Genomic DNA, 14,897 nt, shown 5'->3' with positions numbered 1-14,897 from the left:
GGAGTGCTAGTATTTTAGTACTTGGAGGGGACTTTAATTGTGTTATGTCACATTTAGACAGACAGCCAAGCTTTAAAAGCCCAGCCTCTCCAATGAGTAAAGCTCTGAAACATCTAATAACAAAGCTGCGTTTGATGTATGGAGGAACAGATTCTCCAGGGTCAGACATTTTACCTTCTTCTTCTCAGAGACACCCTTCTTAGTCTAGGATAGATTTATTCTTCACCTCTAAAACTGAGGACCACAGACTAGAGAATGTTGAAATTTTAAACATCTTCACTCTTAAATGATACAAACTTCACTCTTAAATGATAGAGAATTTTGCTGTTTTATAAATACTGAATTGGGCACTTACTTGGAACCAGATTGTACTCCTGAGATATCACCCATCACACTGTGTCAAGGCTTATATCATTAGATCATTTTCTAGTGCTAAGAAAAAGAAAAAAGTCCAGACAGTTTGAACTGGAGGTTAAAATAAAAGAGAGCAAAAACATTAAAAAGGCTCAAACAGCTGATCTGCTTATTGAGTTAAATCCCCTTGCAGAGAAACTGACAGCTTGATTACTGAAAAAATAGAGGGCAATTTAAGATATACTAAACAGATGGTTTTGGAGGAAATGGTAGAAAAGACCTCTTGAAAATTTTACTGACTGCTGCACTTAAGTCTATTACTATTAAATGGTTGAGTCCTGATCCAACCACTTATAACATTTGGAGTGAGAAAATGAGAGAGTGAAGGAAATGACTTATTCTTTGAGACTTCAGAGAGAGCTCTTCATTAAGAGTCTCACGTTTGCTCTATTATCCCAACAATCTTAGCATAATTTATTTTTTAATTTTATTTTTTGCATGCGTGTGTAATCAGCTTTTTATTTGATTGTGATATACAAGCTGTGGCATTTTAAAACTTAATAAAAACAGAGGTTAAAAAAAAAACAAAAAACTGCTTATATAATAAATCTGTACTGGGGCAAGACACAGTTTGGTCACACACATGGAAAGAAATTATGTACAGGCCGGAGGTACGGATAACAGAAGAAGCATTTGATAGCATATTTGTGTCTTGTTAGAATGTGATCAGTATAAGTGCTTGATGTGTCCTTGATATGTCCTTGATATGTTTCGTAATACAGGAGACTATGGTGCTCCCCCATCTAAAATTGTCCCCCGCAGCCTAAAATAAACTGGACTAGAAATTGGCATAACAAAATTTGATTTTGTTGCTCATTGTATTATCATGAACGTATTAAACTAAAGTATAAAGTAACTAATAATTAAATATATGCAGTAAGTGACACTCTTATACTCCACAAATTGAATGAGATGGAATTATTCAAATAAAAATAATTTCTGCCACCATAATCGTAACAAAATCTATGGGAAATACGGCGATATGTTCTTGGTATATTCCTGACATGCTCTTTTTATGTTCTTGGTGCATTTTTGACCTATTCTTGATATATTCTTGTGCCCCTCAGTTTGATGGTGCATCTGAAACCTACGATAATGTCCTGAAAAACCTCAACATCGTCTTCACCACCTTTTTCTTCATGGAGTCGATTCTGAAAATCATCGCCTTTGGGCCTCTGGTGAGAATCAGTCGGGTTAACTACTGGCAGCTGCAGCTCAGTGGGTATAATATGTACATGAATATAACACTGACTACAGCTCAAAAGGGTTTGCAGGTCCAAGCTCATAATCCCATATTTACATCTATTTTCTATTCTTGATGTACAGATAACTTTTTTCTTTCACAGCCCTCCATTTTGAAGTACTGTCTCTTACTTACTCTTACTTACTCTGACACAAGTCAAGTCAAGGGCTACATCTTTGATTCCAACATAGTTGTCAAGACGGGAAATCAAAATTTGTTGATCCACAGTGTCGAATGCTGCAGTGTCGAATGCTGCAGTCAAGTCTAAACAAAACGCTGTAAACAGTGGAGGAACCAAAATCAACAGTCAAAATAATTATTAAAAACTCTTAAAACTGCAGTTTCAGTACTGTGATGAGTTTTAAAGCTAGGCTGAAATTTGTAAAAGGTGCAATTTTGATCTAAATACCTTTGAATTCTTCTTCCAACCACAACAGAAGCATAGGTCAGAAGCAATCACAAGATGGGACTACACCTTGAAAATATATCTTAGAAAAATGGTTCATCTAGATTATAGTGTAGACAGAAGCTTTTTATTTATTCCACAAGGCAATACGCATAACATTGAGGGTTTATTTATGTTTTCTGTACATTGTATATTTTTAACTATTGATTTTTATATTGAGTGTCAGTAAGAAAAAGGAGTTAGGTTCGTCAATACATGAACTGGCAAAATAGGATGGACTGAGGGAAAATGTTCGCTCATATTTTGAACAATTAAATGACACATATTATGCTATTTTCTGAACTATGTAATAATGTTTTCCTTATCAAAAACAAACCTGGAGTTGTGTTTTGTTTCATTCACTCATGTTTGACCAAAGACTATATAAATTGGCATAGCTAACCTGCTAGTCTGCATGGGCACATTTCAGCTCCATCAGCTCTGGCTTCAGTTCTTATGATGTTCATTTTAACCTCTACATGGTTCTGTTTAAAAAAAATTTATTAATTAATAACAAACAAAAATCAGGCACCTTCTTTCCTTGATGTTGCTCCCGCTAGTATTAGCAACAGGTTTCTTTGACACCGTTGCTAAACTACATCATAAGGTGGAACAGATTTTTACATATATAGTCAGAATAATAATAAACAATTTCTCAGACATGTGTGAATGAGACCAAAACCCAATTCGGGTATGTTTTTGATGAGGTAACAACATTCTAACATGGCTTATAGGTCACAAGAGGCAATTTTCCATAATATAGGACATTTTTTTAATATAGGTCTTTTTTGTAGCTGTTCTGATGTGTGTTTCCAATAACAGTCACTGATTAATTGCACTGGTATAGCACTGCTTTAAAAGTATTATTGTAACTTGTGTCTGGTCAGAATTACTTCCGAGACGCCTGGAACATCTTTGACTTTGTCTCGGTCCTGGGCTCCATCACAGACATATTGGTCACAGAGTTAGGGGTAAGTCTGATTCTGTTTGGTTATTTTAACATTTAATTTATCAACTCTTTTTACAGTGTACCCCTCCCGTAGACCTCAGAATATTGCTCCTGTCAAAATCTTGTATTCAGAATGTTGTTTGTTTTTTGTAATGATTAGAATGATTAACAAGGTTTGTCTGACAGTAGCAACATTTGATTAGTTTTACCTATGTGTCTGTATACTTTTTACATTGTCCCAATATTATATTGATATATTTCAGCCTCTCTTTGGTGACCAACTCTAGTATATGTCAATGAAAGTTATCATTTAAAAAAAAAAAAAAATTTTAATCTTCTCTACACACCCACTGACAACACACATCGGCTGTGTTTTAGCCTTGGTTTAGTCTTGAGTTTGACCTGTTTAGTTCTGGGTTGGGCCTTGTTTAATCCTGGGTTAGACCTATGTAGTGCTAGGTTTAGTCCTGGTTTAGTCCAGGTTTAATCCTGGGTTTAGTCCTGGTTTAGTCCTGGATTTGACTTGATTAGTTTTGGATTATACCTGGTTTAGTCCTGGGCTAGACCTGGTACAGTCTGAAGTGTGTAGTCTGAACAACAGTGACTAACTTCTATGAGTTTAAGACTGAAGCAATTTAGAACCAGTACCACTCTCCACAGACAGAGTGAATGCAAGGGTAGCAAATAAAATGAAAAAAAAAATAGGGCCTAAAATAGATCCCTGTGGTAACCCGTACATCAAAGGAGCATAGGAAGATTCAGAATCTTCCTATGCTATGTTAAAATCCCCCACAATAAGTAGAGAGTCATATTTGGGCATATTCTCGGCCAGAAGAGCTCAAAAGTAATTTATAAAATCCTTATAAATCTTATAAAATATCTAAAATCAGACACTAATCCATACTAAAACTAGTATCAAAACTAGATACACATTTGAGCAGGTATCGATATAGGTATATATATTTCACAGGACAGAAATGAACCTTTCCTGAATAGCTTTAGAACGATCTTGAGCTGCATCAGAACAAGTATAAGTCACATAGACGGGTATATGCCCATGGACCACTATGGAACCTACTGGACGACTGAGGGATTACACAGAAATAAGGCCACATGGTTATATATAAAAGTACAATGGTTTAATGTTCAAAATCACATTCTACTGTCTAAATAGTGTTTTTTTTATTATCATTATGGTATGGGAATCAGTGTTTAGTATCAAGTCTATTCCTTAGTATTGAAGTCAAGCTTTTAGTAGCGTGACAACATAGCAGAATATGAACTGTTGGAGTTACTACCATAGAGAGGCTGACTTTGTGTGTCCATTTTGTTGTGTTAAACTGGCCCTGTTCACAGCTGCAGTAATGATCCTCTCTCTGTCTCTTTACATGCTTTCTTTACTCCCTCTTCTTTGGCCCCTTCCCTTTGACAAATCCATCCAATCGAAATGCACTATGACTCCTCCCACATCGTGTGCTCCGCCCATCCGTGCCGCACCATGCCGTGTGATGGTGCTGTGGTTTTCGCCCCATGACCCACGACCAAAAACCAAAAAACAATAATTAAATTCAAACTCCCCCCACTCAAACTGTGTCTCTGTCACCCACTCCACCCACCCATCCTTCTACATACTGGCACATGTAGAATCTGGTTGGTTTGTAATTTCTCTCTCAAAGCTCAATGCTGCATCCTCATCGGTCATCTTCCCCCTATGCCCGCCCCCTGTCCAAGTGCATGTGCTTCCTGAATGCTCACTATTAGGGTTGTCAAAAATTGAAACTGGTATCGAAACTAAATACTCATTTGAAGTATCAATGTTGAAAAAGTAAAAGCTATTTCTGACTTCTCACTTAGAATGATCTTGACCTATTAAAACTAGTACAGGACCACATAGTATTTTATGTTGAAAATTTCATTCTATTATGTAGACTACTAGTCACAAGTTTGGACACACTTTTTCATGTTTCTTTGTTATCTCCATGATTATTTACATTGTAGATTCTCACTGAAGGCATCCGAACTCTGATTGGACACATGTGTAATGTAGTAAAGAAAAAAATGTACTCATAATAACTAAAAGTAGCCACTCTTTACTTTGAACTCTGGTTTGCACTTTTGACATTTCTTGACCCTGACAAGGCACAGCTGAAGTGGAAATTATTTCAAGAGACTTAGAGAAGACCAAGCAAAAGGTGACTACTTTGAGGATTTGAATATAAAATATCCAACAATATTATTTATTAAATGTTTTGTTCATTTTTTTCTAGATAATTATATATCTTGCATCATATAGTTGATGTCTATATGTATTTAAAATGCAGAAAGTAGTAAAGTTAAAGAAAAAGAAGGTGTGTCCAAACTTTTGTCTGGTCATGTAAATATAGCATCTTTGTAATCCTTGTTAATCTCCATAGTATCAAAATCCAGTTCTAAGTAGTGAGACAGTGCTACCCCAAGGTAATATAATCGATCCTAATAGTGAATGTTGACGTCTATAACCAAATATATGTACTATACTTTTATATACTACAATAAAAGCCATTGATACTAAAACGCCAAAGTCATTTACATCAAATGAATTCAAATATATCTTAAAGAGAGAGTATTATGCAAATTTAAACATGTTATAAAGCTTCCTCATCAAAAACATGCCTGAAGTGGTCTTATATCCATGCAAAAACAAACTGAAACTTGTAAAATATGTTTTTAGGAAGAAAAAAAAAAGTTATGTGTTAGCAGTTAATACCCCATAGAAGTGTAATATCCCCTCTTTAATTTGAATAGAATATACAAGCAAAGCAAAACCTTCTTCACAAAGATACTTTGTGCCAAATATCTTCCTTTCTTAAATTCAAATGAATGTTTTGGGTTGTTTGTTTTTTTTTTCAGATTTGCAACTGGACGCCTTACATTATTAATACTATACAGATTTTAATTTAAAAAAAAAAGTAATTTATATAAATTCTGTCATTATCTGTCATTATTAAAAGACCAAACATAAATTATTAGGCGTAAACACAAACTACTGTACATTAAATGGCCCATATTATCCTATTTTCTGATCTATTTTATAATGTTGTTTCCTCGTCACAAACATACCTGGAGTTGTATTTTGTTTCATTCACGCATGTTTAACACACAAACTCTGAATATTTAGGCTGAGTTCTTCTTTAAAAGACGAAAACACTGCTCCCCCTTGTGATTGTCATGTGGTAATACAGGAAATGCTCCTCTGTATATATAGCTTCATTAGAATCATTTGGATAATTTCAGCCTTTTTTCTAAGCAAAACGTAAAAAGTAGCTGTGAACTTGAAAATTACAACTACATGACATCACAAGGTAGAGTATTTTGAGCTTTACCCTTTAATAATAATGGATTACTCAGATATTTGTGAACAAAACAAAACACAACTCCAGGTATGTTGTTGATGAGGTAACAACGTTATAACATGGCGTAAAGCTCACAAGAATTTGTTTTGTGTAATACAGGACCTATAAATCCTTATCTCTGTAGCAGTGAATGCTCAGTCTCTGCATGAAGAGGACCAGACCCTTTTACCCCGAAATTACCCCCAAATTACCCTGATATTACCCCCAATATTACCCTGTTATATTGATATCTGCTGGAGCTGTGCCTGAAACTGCCTGCCACTCTCCCTCCCTCTCTCTCATGCCCTCCAGCTCTGCCTGCCCACCACCGACAAACCACAACAACCTGCTCACAATATCACCATTTAAGAAATCGTTTATCTGTAAATACTTCAATTAAAAGTTAATTTATTACATTAGATGCCCCACTAGTATTGAAAGAAAACTCCAAACACAATATTAACCAACCATTTGTTACGCCCGCAAACATTTTCAGTATAGCTGCTTTTATATAGTGATTGACTAGTTGTGACACAGCATTGTTCAGCTTTATGCCAGTTAGGTCCAGTAGTCATAGAGATATGATTAACCATAAATCAGTCAAACATCTGTATTATAAACATCTATTATAAACTAACATTAAAGTGCATATGACAGGTTTTCATGTTTCTCTAATAATTACTTGGTTTGGTGGGGTAGTACCTGTGGTAAAAATGTATCATAGTTTTACATCAGTTAAGTGGCAGTTTGTGGGGGAAAAATAGTAAACAAATACAGAAAATGAATTGAATGAATTTAAATCCCATCACTGTACACTGTATGAAAAAGTAGGCTGGCCATCACTAAGAGAACAACACTCTATAAAATGTATTTATAAGGAACTACTTGATGGACTGCCTGAATATCTCACATGTTTGTTGAACTTTGGAACTGGGTACTTTTAATACAAGATCTTATGATTGTCTATGTCTAAAAACTGACCACACTAGAACTGAAATGGGAAATAAGGCTTTGGGTTATTTTGCTTCCCAAAAAAGGAATACATTTCAAGGACAACGGCTATGGAATTAGGTCTACATATGTCATATTTGCTGTTCATGTCTAACCAGGAAGTAAAATAATAAACTTCACCAAAATGATCAAAGTAGAGAAAACTAGGGAAGATTTTCAGTCAAATCTTAAGTAAAATTGTGTTGACTACATTTTAGAGAGATGAGTTCTGTGACCTGTCATATGCACTTTACGACATAAAATAACACCCGTGTGCACAGTATACAATAGTATTTCAATTGTGCGTTTGTCCGTGGTTAGCAGACAGAGCGATCCTCCATCTTGTGTGGCCTGCTCGTCCCCAAAGATCAGTGCATTTTCCTCTTTAAAAAGACTCGTCAAAACAAGATTGGATGACGACTTCTGACTGAATTTGATTTCATTTTAATGATTTCTTTTGGTTTCCTCTGTCTCTCCTCTTGCCTCTCCGTTTCTGTTTTATTCTTTACTACACCCTGAGTCTAGGGTTGGTTCTGTTGGTTTGACTCTCTCCTCTGCACTGCAAAAAGGAATGTCTACATGGGTTAAAATTACTTCAATTCATATAGTTTTTCTTGATTTGTGGGGTTTAATTAGTTTACATGTATTTATTATTGTTTATTGTATTTATTGTATTGTGTACATAATTCTCTTCACATATGCATTTTGGGTGAACTAAATTAACTTTTTAAGCAGTTTTGTTGTGGATCAAAACAGCCACTATATCGCACTAAATATAGGTGTAAAAATCGAAAATCAGATACTAATGAATACTGAAATTAGTGTCGAAACAAGATGCTCATTTGAGCATGTATCGATACTAAAAAAGTAAACAGGACAGAAATGAACTATTCCTGAATAGCTTTAGAATGATCTTGAGCTGCATCAGAACAAGTATAAGACACATAGACTAGTATACACCCATGGACCACTGTGGAAACTACCTGGACGACTGAGGGATTACACAGATACACACACCACATGGTAATATAGAAAGTACTACCATTTAATGTTGAAAATCACGTACTATTGTCTAAGTGAAGAGAGTTTTTAGTGTGATTGTGGTATCGGAATCTGTATTGAGTATCGAGTCTCTTCCTTAGTATTGAAATCTAAGAAAGTGTAGAAAAAAATGTTTTGAATATTGTAACACACCAGTTTGTGCAAATTAGATATGTTATTTCCATAAATAAATTATGAACAGAAAAAGGCAGATTAAACATTATACATGATGTGTGTATATATATATGTATATATATATATATATATATATATATATATATATATATATATATATATATATATGTATATATATATATAGATAGATAGATAGATAGATAGATAGATAGATAGATAGATAGATATGTGTGTGTGTGTATATATATATATATATATATATATATATATATATATATATATATATATATACACACACACATATATATACACACCCATACACATTGTTTATTAGTACTTTTCTCTGCAGCAGGTGTAGTCTTATGAGTGCAGTTTGGCTCAGATACATAATAAGTTAAGATAAGATAATTTCTTTTGTCAACTATAGCCCTAATGGACAGATTTGGTCTAGAAGTGTTTCCAGAAATGCATATGTGTGAGAAGGTTCTTCTTTGCTCACTGAAACCCTTTAAATGATCTTTCTGTTGAATTGAAACATCTAAACTAATCAAGTCCCTTCATCAAGTCAATATTAAATCAAGTGTAACATTGTGAGTTGATGTTATTTGAAGTATGCAGACCCTCCTCTGCAGAGCGCTCTTGTTTCAGTTGGTTTCTTAACCTCAGTTTTGCAGTACTTCAGTTTTCAGTTGTTTTCTCACACTCATTTTTGCAGTAGTACAGTACTACAGTAGTACAGTAGGACAGTAGGGCAGTACTACAGTAGGACAGTACTACAGTAGTACAGTGCACATGTTAAAGGCCCTGTCTGTGTTCAGAATAACTTCATAAACCTGAGCTTCCTGAGGCTGTTCCGAGCGGCTCGACTCATCAAACTGCTGCGACAAGGAGAGACCATTCGCATCCTGCTCTGGACATTCGTGCAGTCCTTCAAGGTACTACTACTGCTACTACTACCTTTACTACTACTACTACTAGTAATGCTATTACTACTGCTTCTACTGCTAGTACTACTATTACTGCTACTACTATTAATACTACTACTACTACCTCTGCCAGTACTACTACTGTTAACCTAGGTTCACTCATCGGTCTGTGAGGTTGGACTGAACATTTCAACAAAGCACTAAATTAAATTAAACTATTATGATAAGTAATAGCTTGGATTTAAATAAAAGAAAGTGGTGTGTATGAATGTTGGTGATGGGAGCAGCCAATGGTGCAGATTAGCAACCTTGCTTCCATCAGGCTGCCCCAGGGCAGCCATGGCTACAGTAGTAGCTTACCACCACCAAGTCTGGAATGGATGAATAAGGCATTGTAAAGCTCTTTAGGTGTCTTGAAAGGCTCTATATAATATTATTCTAAATGCCCAGTACAGACAGACTACAAATACTCATTAACCCTCTGTCCGCTGTTCTCAGGCTCTGCCGTACGTGTGTCTGCTCATCGCCATGCTTTTCTTCATCTACGCCATTATCGGGATGCAGGTCAGACACTCTCTCACAGATGAGGTTTTAACAGGGCTGTGAATCGAGTTTGTGAGCTTAATACTGAATATTGACTGTATATAACCCTATGCTGACTCACCTGTGTGACCCTACGTGACCCTGTGTGAACCTGTGCTTTAGCTGTTTGGGAACCTGGCTTTGGAGGAAGACGGAGAGAGTGCCATCAGCGAACACAACAACTTCAGGACCTTCATCATGGCGCTCATGCTGCTCTTTAGGTCTGAATCATTTTTTCTTTTTCTTTCTTTGGTCTAATTCAGGGGTCGGCAACCCATGGCTCCGGAGCCACATTCATCCTTATACTGTGGCTCTGCGTGGCTTGGGAAAATAAATTATAAGTATTTATTTAAAGTTTATTTTATTTGTCCTAGTTATTTTTTATTGTAGTTCTAAATTGGAAGGTTATTGTGATTTTGAAATATTAAAATAAATTTATATTCTATTATTTTTTGTTGGTCAAAATAAACGTCACACCTGTGGAAGCCCAAAATGCATTAGCAGGTGTAATTTAATCTGATCTGGAGCTGGCTGACATAGCTAACACACATGTGGGTGTCCAAATTCAAATGCTTACATAAACTTGAAGAAATATGCATTTGGAGTCCTGTCGATCTCAAATCCACATACATATGTGAGCAGCTATTCCCCACAATGAACAATGTTAAAAACAAACACCGCTCACTCCTCACGGACGACAGCTTACAGTCCTGCGTAAAGATGAACCTGACTTCGTACGGGCTGTACGAAGTCAGGTTCAGGAGCTGAAGTCCCATTAACCAGGTAAAATAAATATTTATGCAGATATTTTGCAAATATTTATATTTTGTATTTACCTTCAACTTGGCATATTTTTTTTCTTATTATTTTTTAAGAATTCAGTATGTTCAAAATGTGTTCATTACATAAATAAAATTAAAGCACTTCATGGATTTCATATGCAACACACTATAGTTGTTTATACAAAGCATAAAGGGAAAAAAACAATATATACAGTATTATGTTCATTTTAGATATGAAAAAGTATTTGCGGTTCCCAGTGTTTTCTTTTCCCTGGAAACCGGGTCCAAATGGCTCTTTGGGTGTTAAAGGTTGCCGACCCCTGCTCTAGTTTTAGAATGGAAAACATTTTGTCAACTAAACCCATAATAGTTTTTGGTTTTGTTGTTGACAAAAAAGTGTCAAAAAGTCTAATATGTCTTTCCTTCCTGTCCCTCCCTGTCTGCCCCTTCTTGCTGTCTCTCCCTCCCTGCTTTCTGTCTGTGTGCTTGCTGTAGGAGTGCAACGGGCGAGGCGTGGCATGATATCATGCTCTCATGTTTGGGAGGAAAAGAATGTGACCCAGACTCAGGAAACACGGAGCCCGAATGTGGAAGCACCTTCGCCTACACCTACTTTGTCTCCTTCATCTTCCTGTGCTCCTTCCTGGTGAGAACGCATACATAAAATCAATACGTGTCACTGTCCTTCCTCTGCCCTTTCATCTTTCTCTGCCCTTTCTTCTTCCTCTGCTCCTTCCTCATGAGAAGCCATATATAAACCCAATACTATCACTACTTTTCCTCTGTCTCCTCATCTTTGTCTGCTACTTCATCTTCCTCCGTTTTTTTTTTTTTGGTAAAACACACTCATATAAACCCAATACATACCATTGCTCTTCCTCTGCTCCTTCCTCTTTCTCTGCTGATCTGCAATATCTCTGCGTCTTTAAAATAAGTAATTAAAGATTGCTCAAACATGTACAAACACTCCAAATACAGCTTTGGATGAGTAACAACTATAACATGGTTAAAAGCTATGAAAAGTCGATTTTGCATAAAACGCTGCTTTAAACTTGTGCACACTGCCCCACAGATGCTGAACCTGTTTGTGGCTGTCATCATGGATAACTTTGAGTATCTGACCCGAGACTCCTCCATCTTGGGCCCGCACCATCTGGATGAGTACGTGAGGATCTGGGCTGAGTACGACCCGGCAGCCTGGTGAGTGACTGCAGGCACCACTCCTTCAAACCAATACGATTCAATGTGAAATACAGCTATAACTTCACTAACAGAAACATCTGTCCTTCTAACCAGCAACAAAGGAGACTGGGACTAAATCTGGAACTAAGCCAGGACTAGATCAGGACTAAACCAGGACTAAATGTGGACTAAACCAGAACTAAACCAGGACTAGATCATGACTAAACTAGGGCTAGACCAGGACTAAAGCAGGGCTAAACCAGGGCTAAACCAAGACTAACCCAGGACTAAAGCTGGACTAAACCATGGCTAGATTAGGACAAGATCGGGACTAATCCAGGACTAAACCAGGACAAGGTCAGGACTAAACCAGGACAAAGATAAATGTGACCGCAACCAACCAGCTAGTTATTGCATGCTGTTAAAGGTTAGTGTACTCTTTGTGCCAGTTCAAAGCCTGGATAATTGAAGCATCGGACAGGGCATCTGACGTAAAACCTACTAAGAAAGTATGAAATGGGGAAGCAGATAACTTGTGATGAATATAGAAAAGTATTTTGTGACATTGTATTATGTTTACTCATAAAGGGCCATACTGTGAAATTAATGTTAGACAGATAGATCTAAACTTCATGATGTAAATGCAAGAACTTAAGTGTCTTATTTCTGAATGCACAATAACAGCTCTCACTCTTTCTCAAAGGTCCAGGACAAATACAAAACTGCAGCAAATAAGTGATTTTCTAACGCTCTTAGTGACTTCAGCTGAATCGCCTCTCCTCTGCCTCCTGATATGTCAGACTTCGATCTCACTCTCTTGTCAAAATCAGCCCAGTCTAAAATAGTCAAAGTGATGTCTCTGTTTAACACTGGGAGGTCTAATCACTTTGCTTGTATTGCAAAGCAAAATACACTTTAGAACTTAAATTATTGTTGGAACAAACAACAAACATTTTCATGCAGTCCATATAAGCTGGGAAGTATTAAAGGGCCTTTATTACACTGTTTTCTGATTTGTTATAATGTTGTTTCCTCATCACAAACATATCTGGAGTTTTGTTTCATTCACACATGTTTAACTCACAAATCCTGCATATTTATTCTGAGATATGCATGTGTGAATGAAAACAAAACACAACTCCAGGTATGTTTTTGATGAGGTAGCAGCATTATAACATGGCTTAAAGCTCACAAGATAAGTTTTGTGTAATATAGGACTTTTAAAATCAGCCTCTCTCTTGAGTGAAAGTGCACAGGTCTGACCCAGTGCTCGGGTCATTGGCACCATGAGACGTCCAGTGCTTAGGCCATCAGTGCAAAGTCAGAACATCACAAAGAACTGGACGTTTTAAACTGGGCTTAAACGTGTTCCTGTCTCCAGCTCCTCTGTGCTCTCCTCTTCTCCTCTCCTCTCTCCTCCTGTTCTCTCCTCTTCTCCTCCTCTTATCTTTATAGCCTAAGCTCCTTCTTCCTCCTCTGTCTAACCTCTTCTCATCCTCTTCTTTCTCTTTCTCTCCTTCTCTCGTCTTCTCTCTCCCTCTCTACCTCTCTCTAATCAAACTTCCTTTCCTCACTCCTCTCACCTCCTGTCTTCCTCTCATCTCTCTTCCTCACTCCTCTCCTCTTTATAGCCAAACCTCGTCCTCTCTTGTATGTGGCTACACCGTCCTCTCCACTCCTCTCTTCTCTGCTCCTCTTCCCTCCCCTCCTCTTCTCCTCCTCTCTGCTCTTCTCTATAGCCAAACCTCCTCTCCTCTCTCCTGTCTGTGGCCTAACCTACCCTCCTTGTGATTCTTCTTGCAGCGGGCGCATTCATTATAAGGATATGTACAGTTTATTGCGAGTTATCTCCCCTCCCCTGGGCCTTGGCAAGAAATGCCCTCATAGGGTGGCGTGCAAGGTTTGGACCTCAGACTAAGACTGCTCAGAGCCTGATGAATGTGGCACCGTAGACGATAGTTTTACTTTTGCTTTGGTTTTAGTTCAGGTTTGCACTCTCATCTCACCATTGAAGTTTCTGTTGATGCATTCTGAGAATGTTTGGGACGATGCAGAGATGCCACACACTGACACAAGCATGAGGTGGTCTGCACTGCTCGGACTCCACAGCATTAGACTGGTGGTAGATGTAGTCCAGTCGAGTTCTGCTTGCTGTCTCTAGTTTTGCCTGAGCAGAAACAGAGTGCATTGTTCTGTTGGGTGGGTTTAGTCCAGAGACACAGGCAGACGGAGCGAGGCCTTCCCTCAGAAATACTGATACTATTCATGGGGTTCAGCTTCCTGTTTATAGACATTTTAATGACATTTTACCATTCAAAAGACAGATTTTAAATGCTAATTTTTCATCACTCTGAAACCTATGGATAGTATTTTTGGTCAAATTCAGCTGATCCACCATTGGCTTTTTTACCAAATGTGTTTGTGCAAACAGACAAGAGATCATTCACTTTAGGACAATGTCTGTGTAAGTGCAGAAATGCTCTGATCCCTATGGTTCAATATACAGAGTAATGATATGCAGATATATGTGGTACAGATTTACATAGTGTTACTGTCCAAACCCAGATACGGGTGAATCTCTGTGGTTGGAGCCGCTCTGGTTGTGTCTCTGATTTTGGGAAAGTTTGATGGAGGGGCTTCCACAGGACCTGCATCCACCAGGGCTCTCAATACAACACATTAAATACACACATGGGGTTTCATCCTTTTTGGGGACATTACATTGACTTACATTCATTTCGTGGAGACTGACCTAACCTTAACCATAATCACTACTTGCCTAACCTCAAGCTAAGCCCTAACCTTACCCTATTTTAACCCATACCTGAACTTTATAC

The 14,897-nt window shown here is 37.3% G+C and overlaps 1 protein-coding gene across 1 annotated transcript in view; it reads left to right on the top strand.

Annotated features, from left to right (window-relative positions):
• Positions 1–14,897, top strand: part of cacna1ab (calcium channel, voltage-dependent, P/Q type, alpha 1A subunit, b) — a 121,551-nt gene that overhangs the window by 72,837 nt on the left and 33,817 nt on the right. The window contains 8 exon segments of the mRNA XM_055224199.1: positions 1,482–1,592; positions 2,990–3,073; positions 9,407–9,523; positions 10,013–10,078; positions 10,220–10,317; positions 11,374–11,524; positions 11,951–12,078; positions 13,864–13,960. Coding sequence (XP_055080174.1) covers positions 1,482–1,592; positions 2,990–3,073; positions 9,407–9,523; positions 10,013–10,078; positions 10,220–10,317; positions 11,374–11,524; positions 11,951–12,078; positions 13,864–13,960 — 852 coding nt within the window.

The sequence above is a fragment of the Periophthalmus magnuspinnatus genome, chromosome 1 (assembly GCF_009829125.3).
Source record: "Periophthalmus magnuspinnatus isolate fPerMag1 chromosome 1, fPerMag1.2.pri, whole genome shotgun sequence".
NCBI classification, from domain to species: Eukaryota; Metazoa; Chordata; class Actinopteri; order Gobiiformes; family Gobiidae; genus Periophthalmus; species Periophthalmus magnuspinnatus.
Note: the sequence above shows the minus strand (reverse complement) of the source record. Positions and strands in the feature narration are given on the sequence as shown.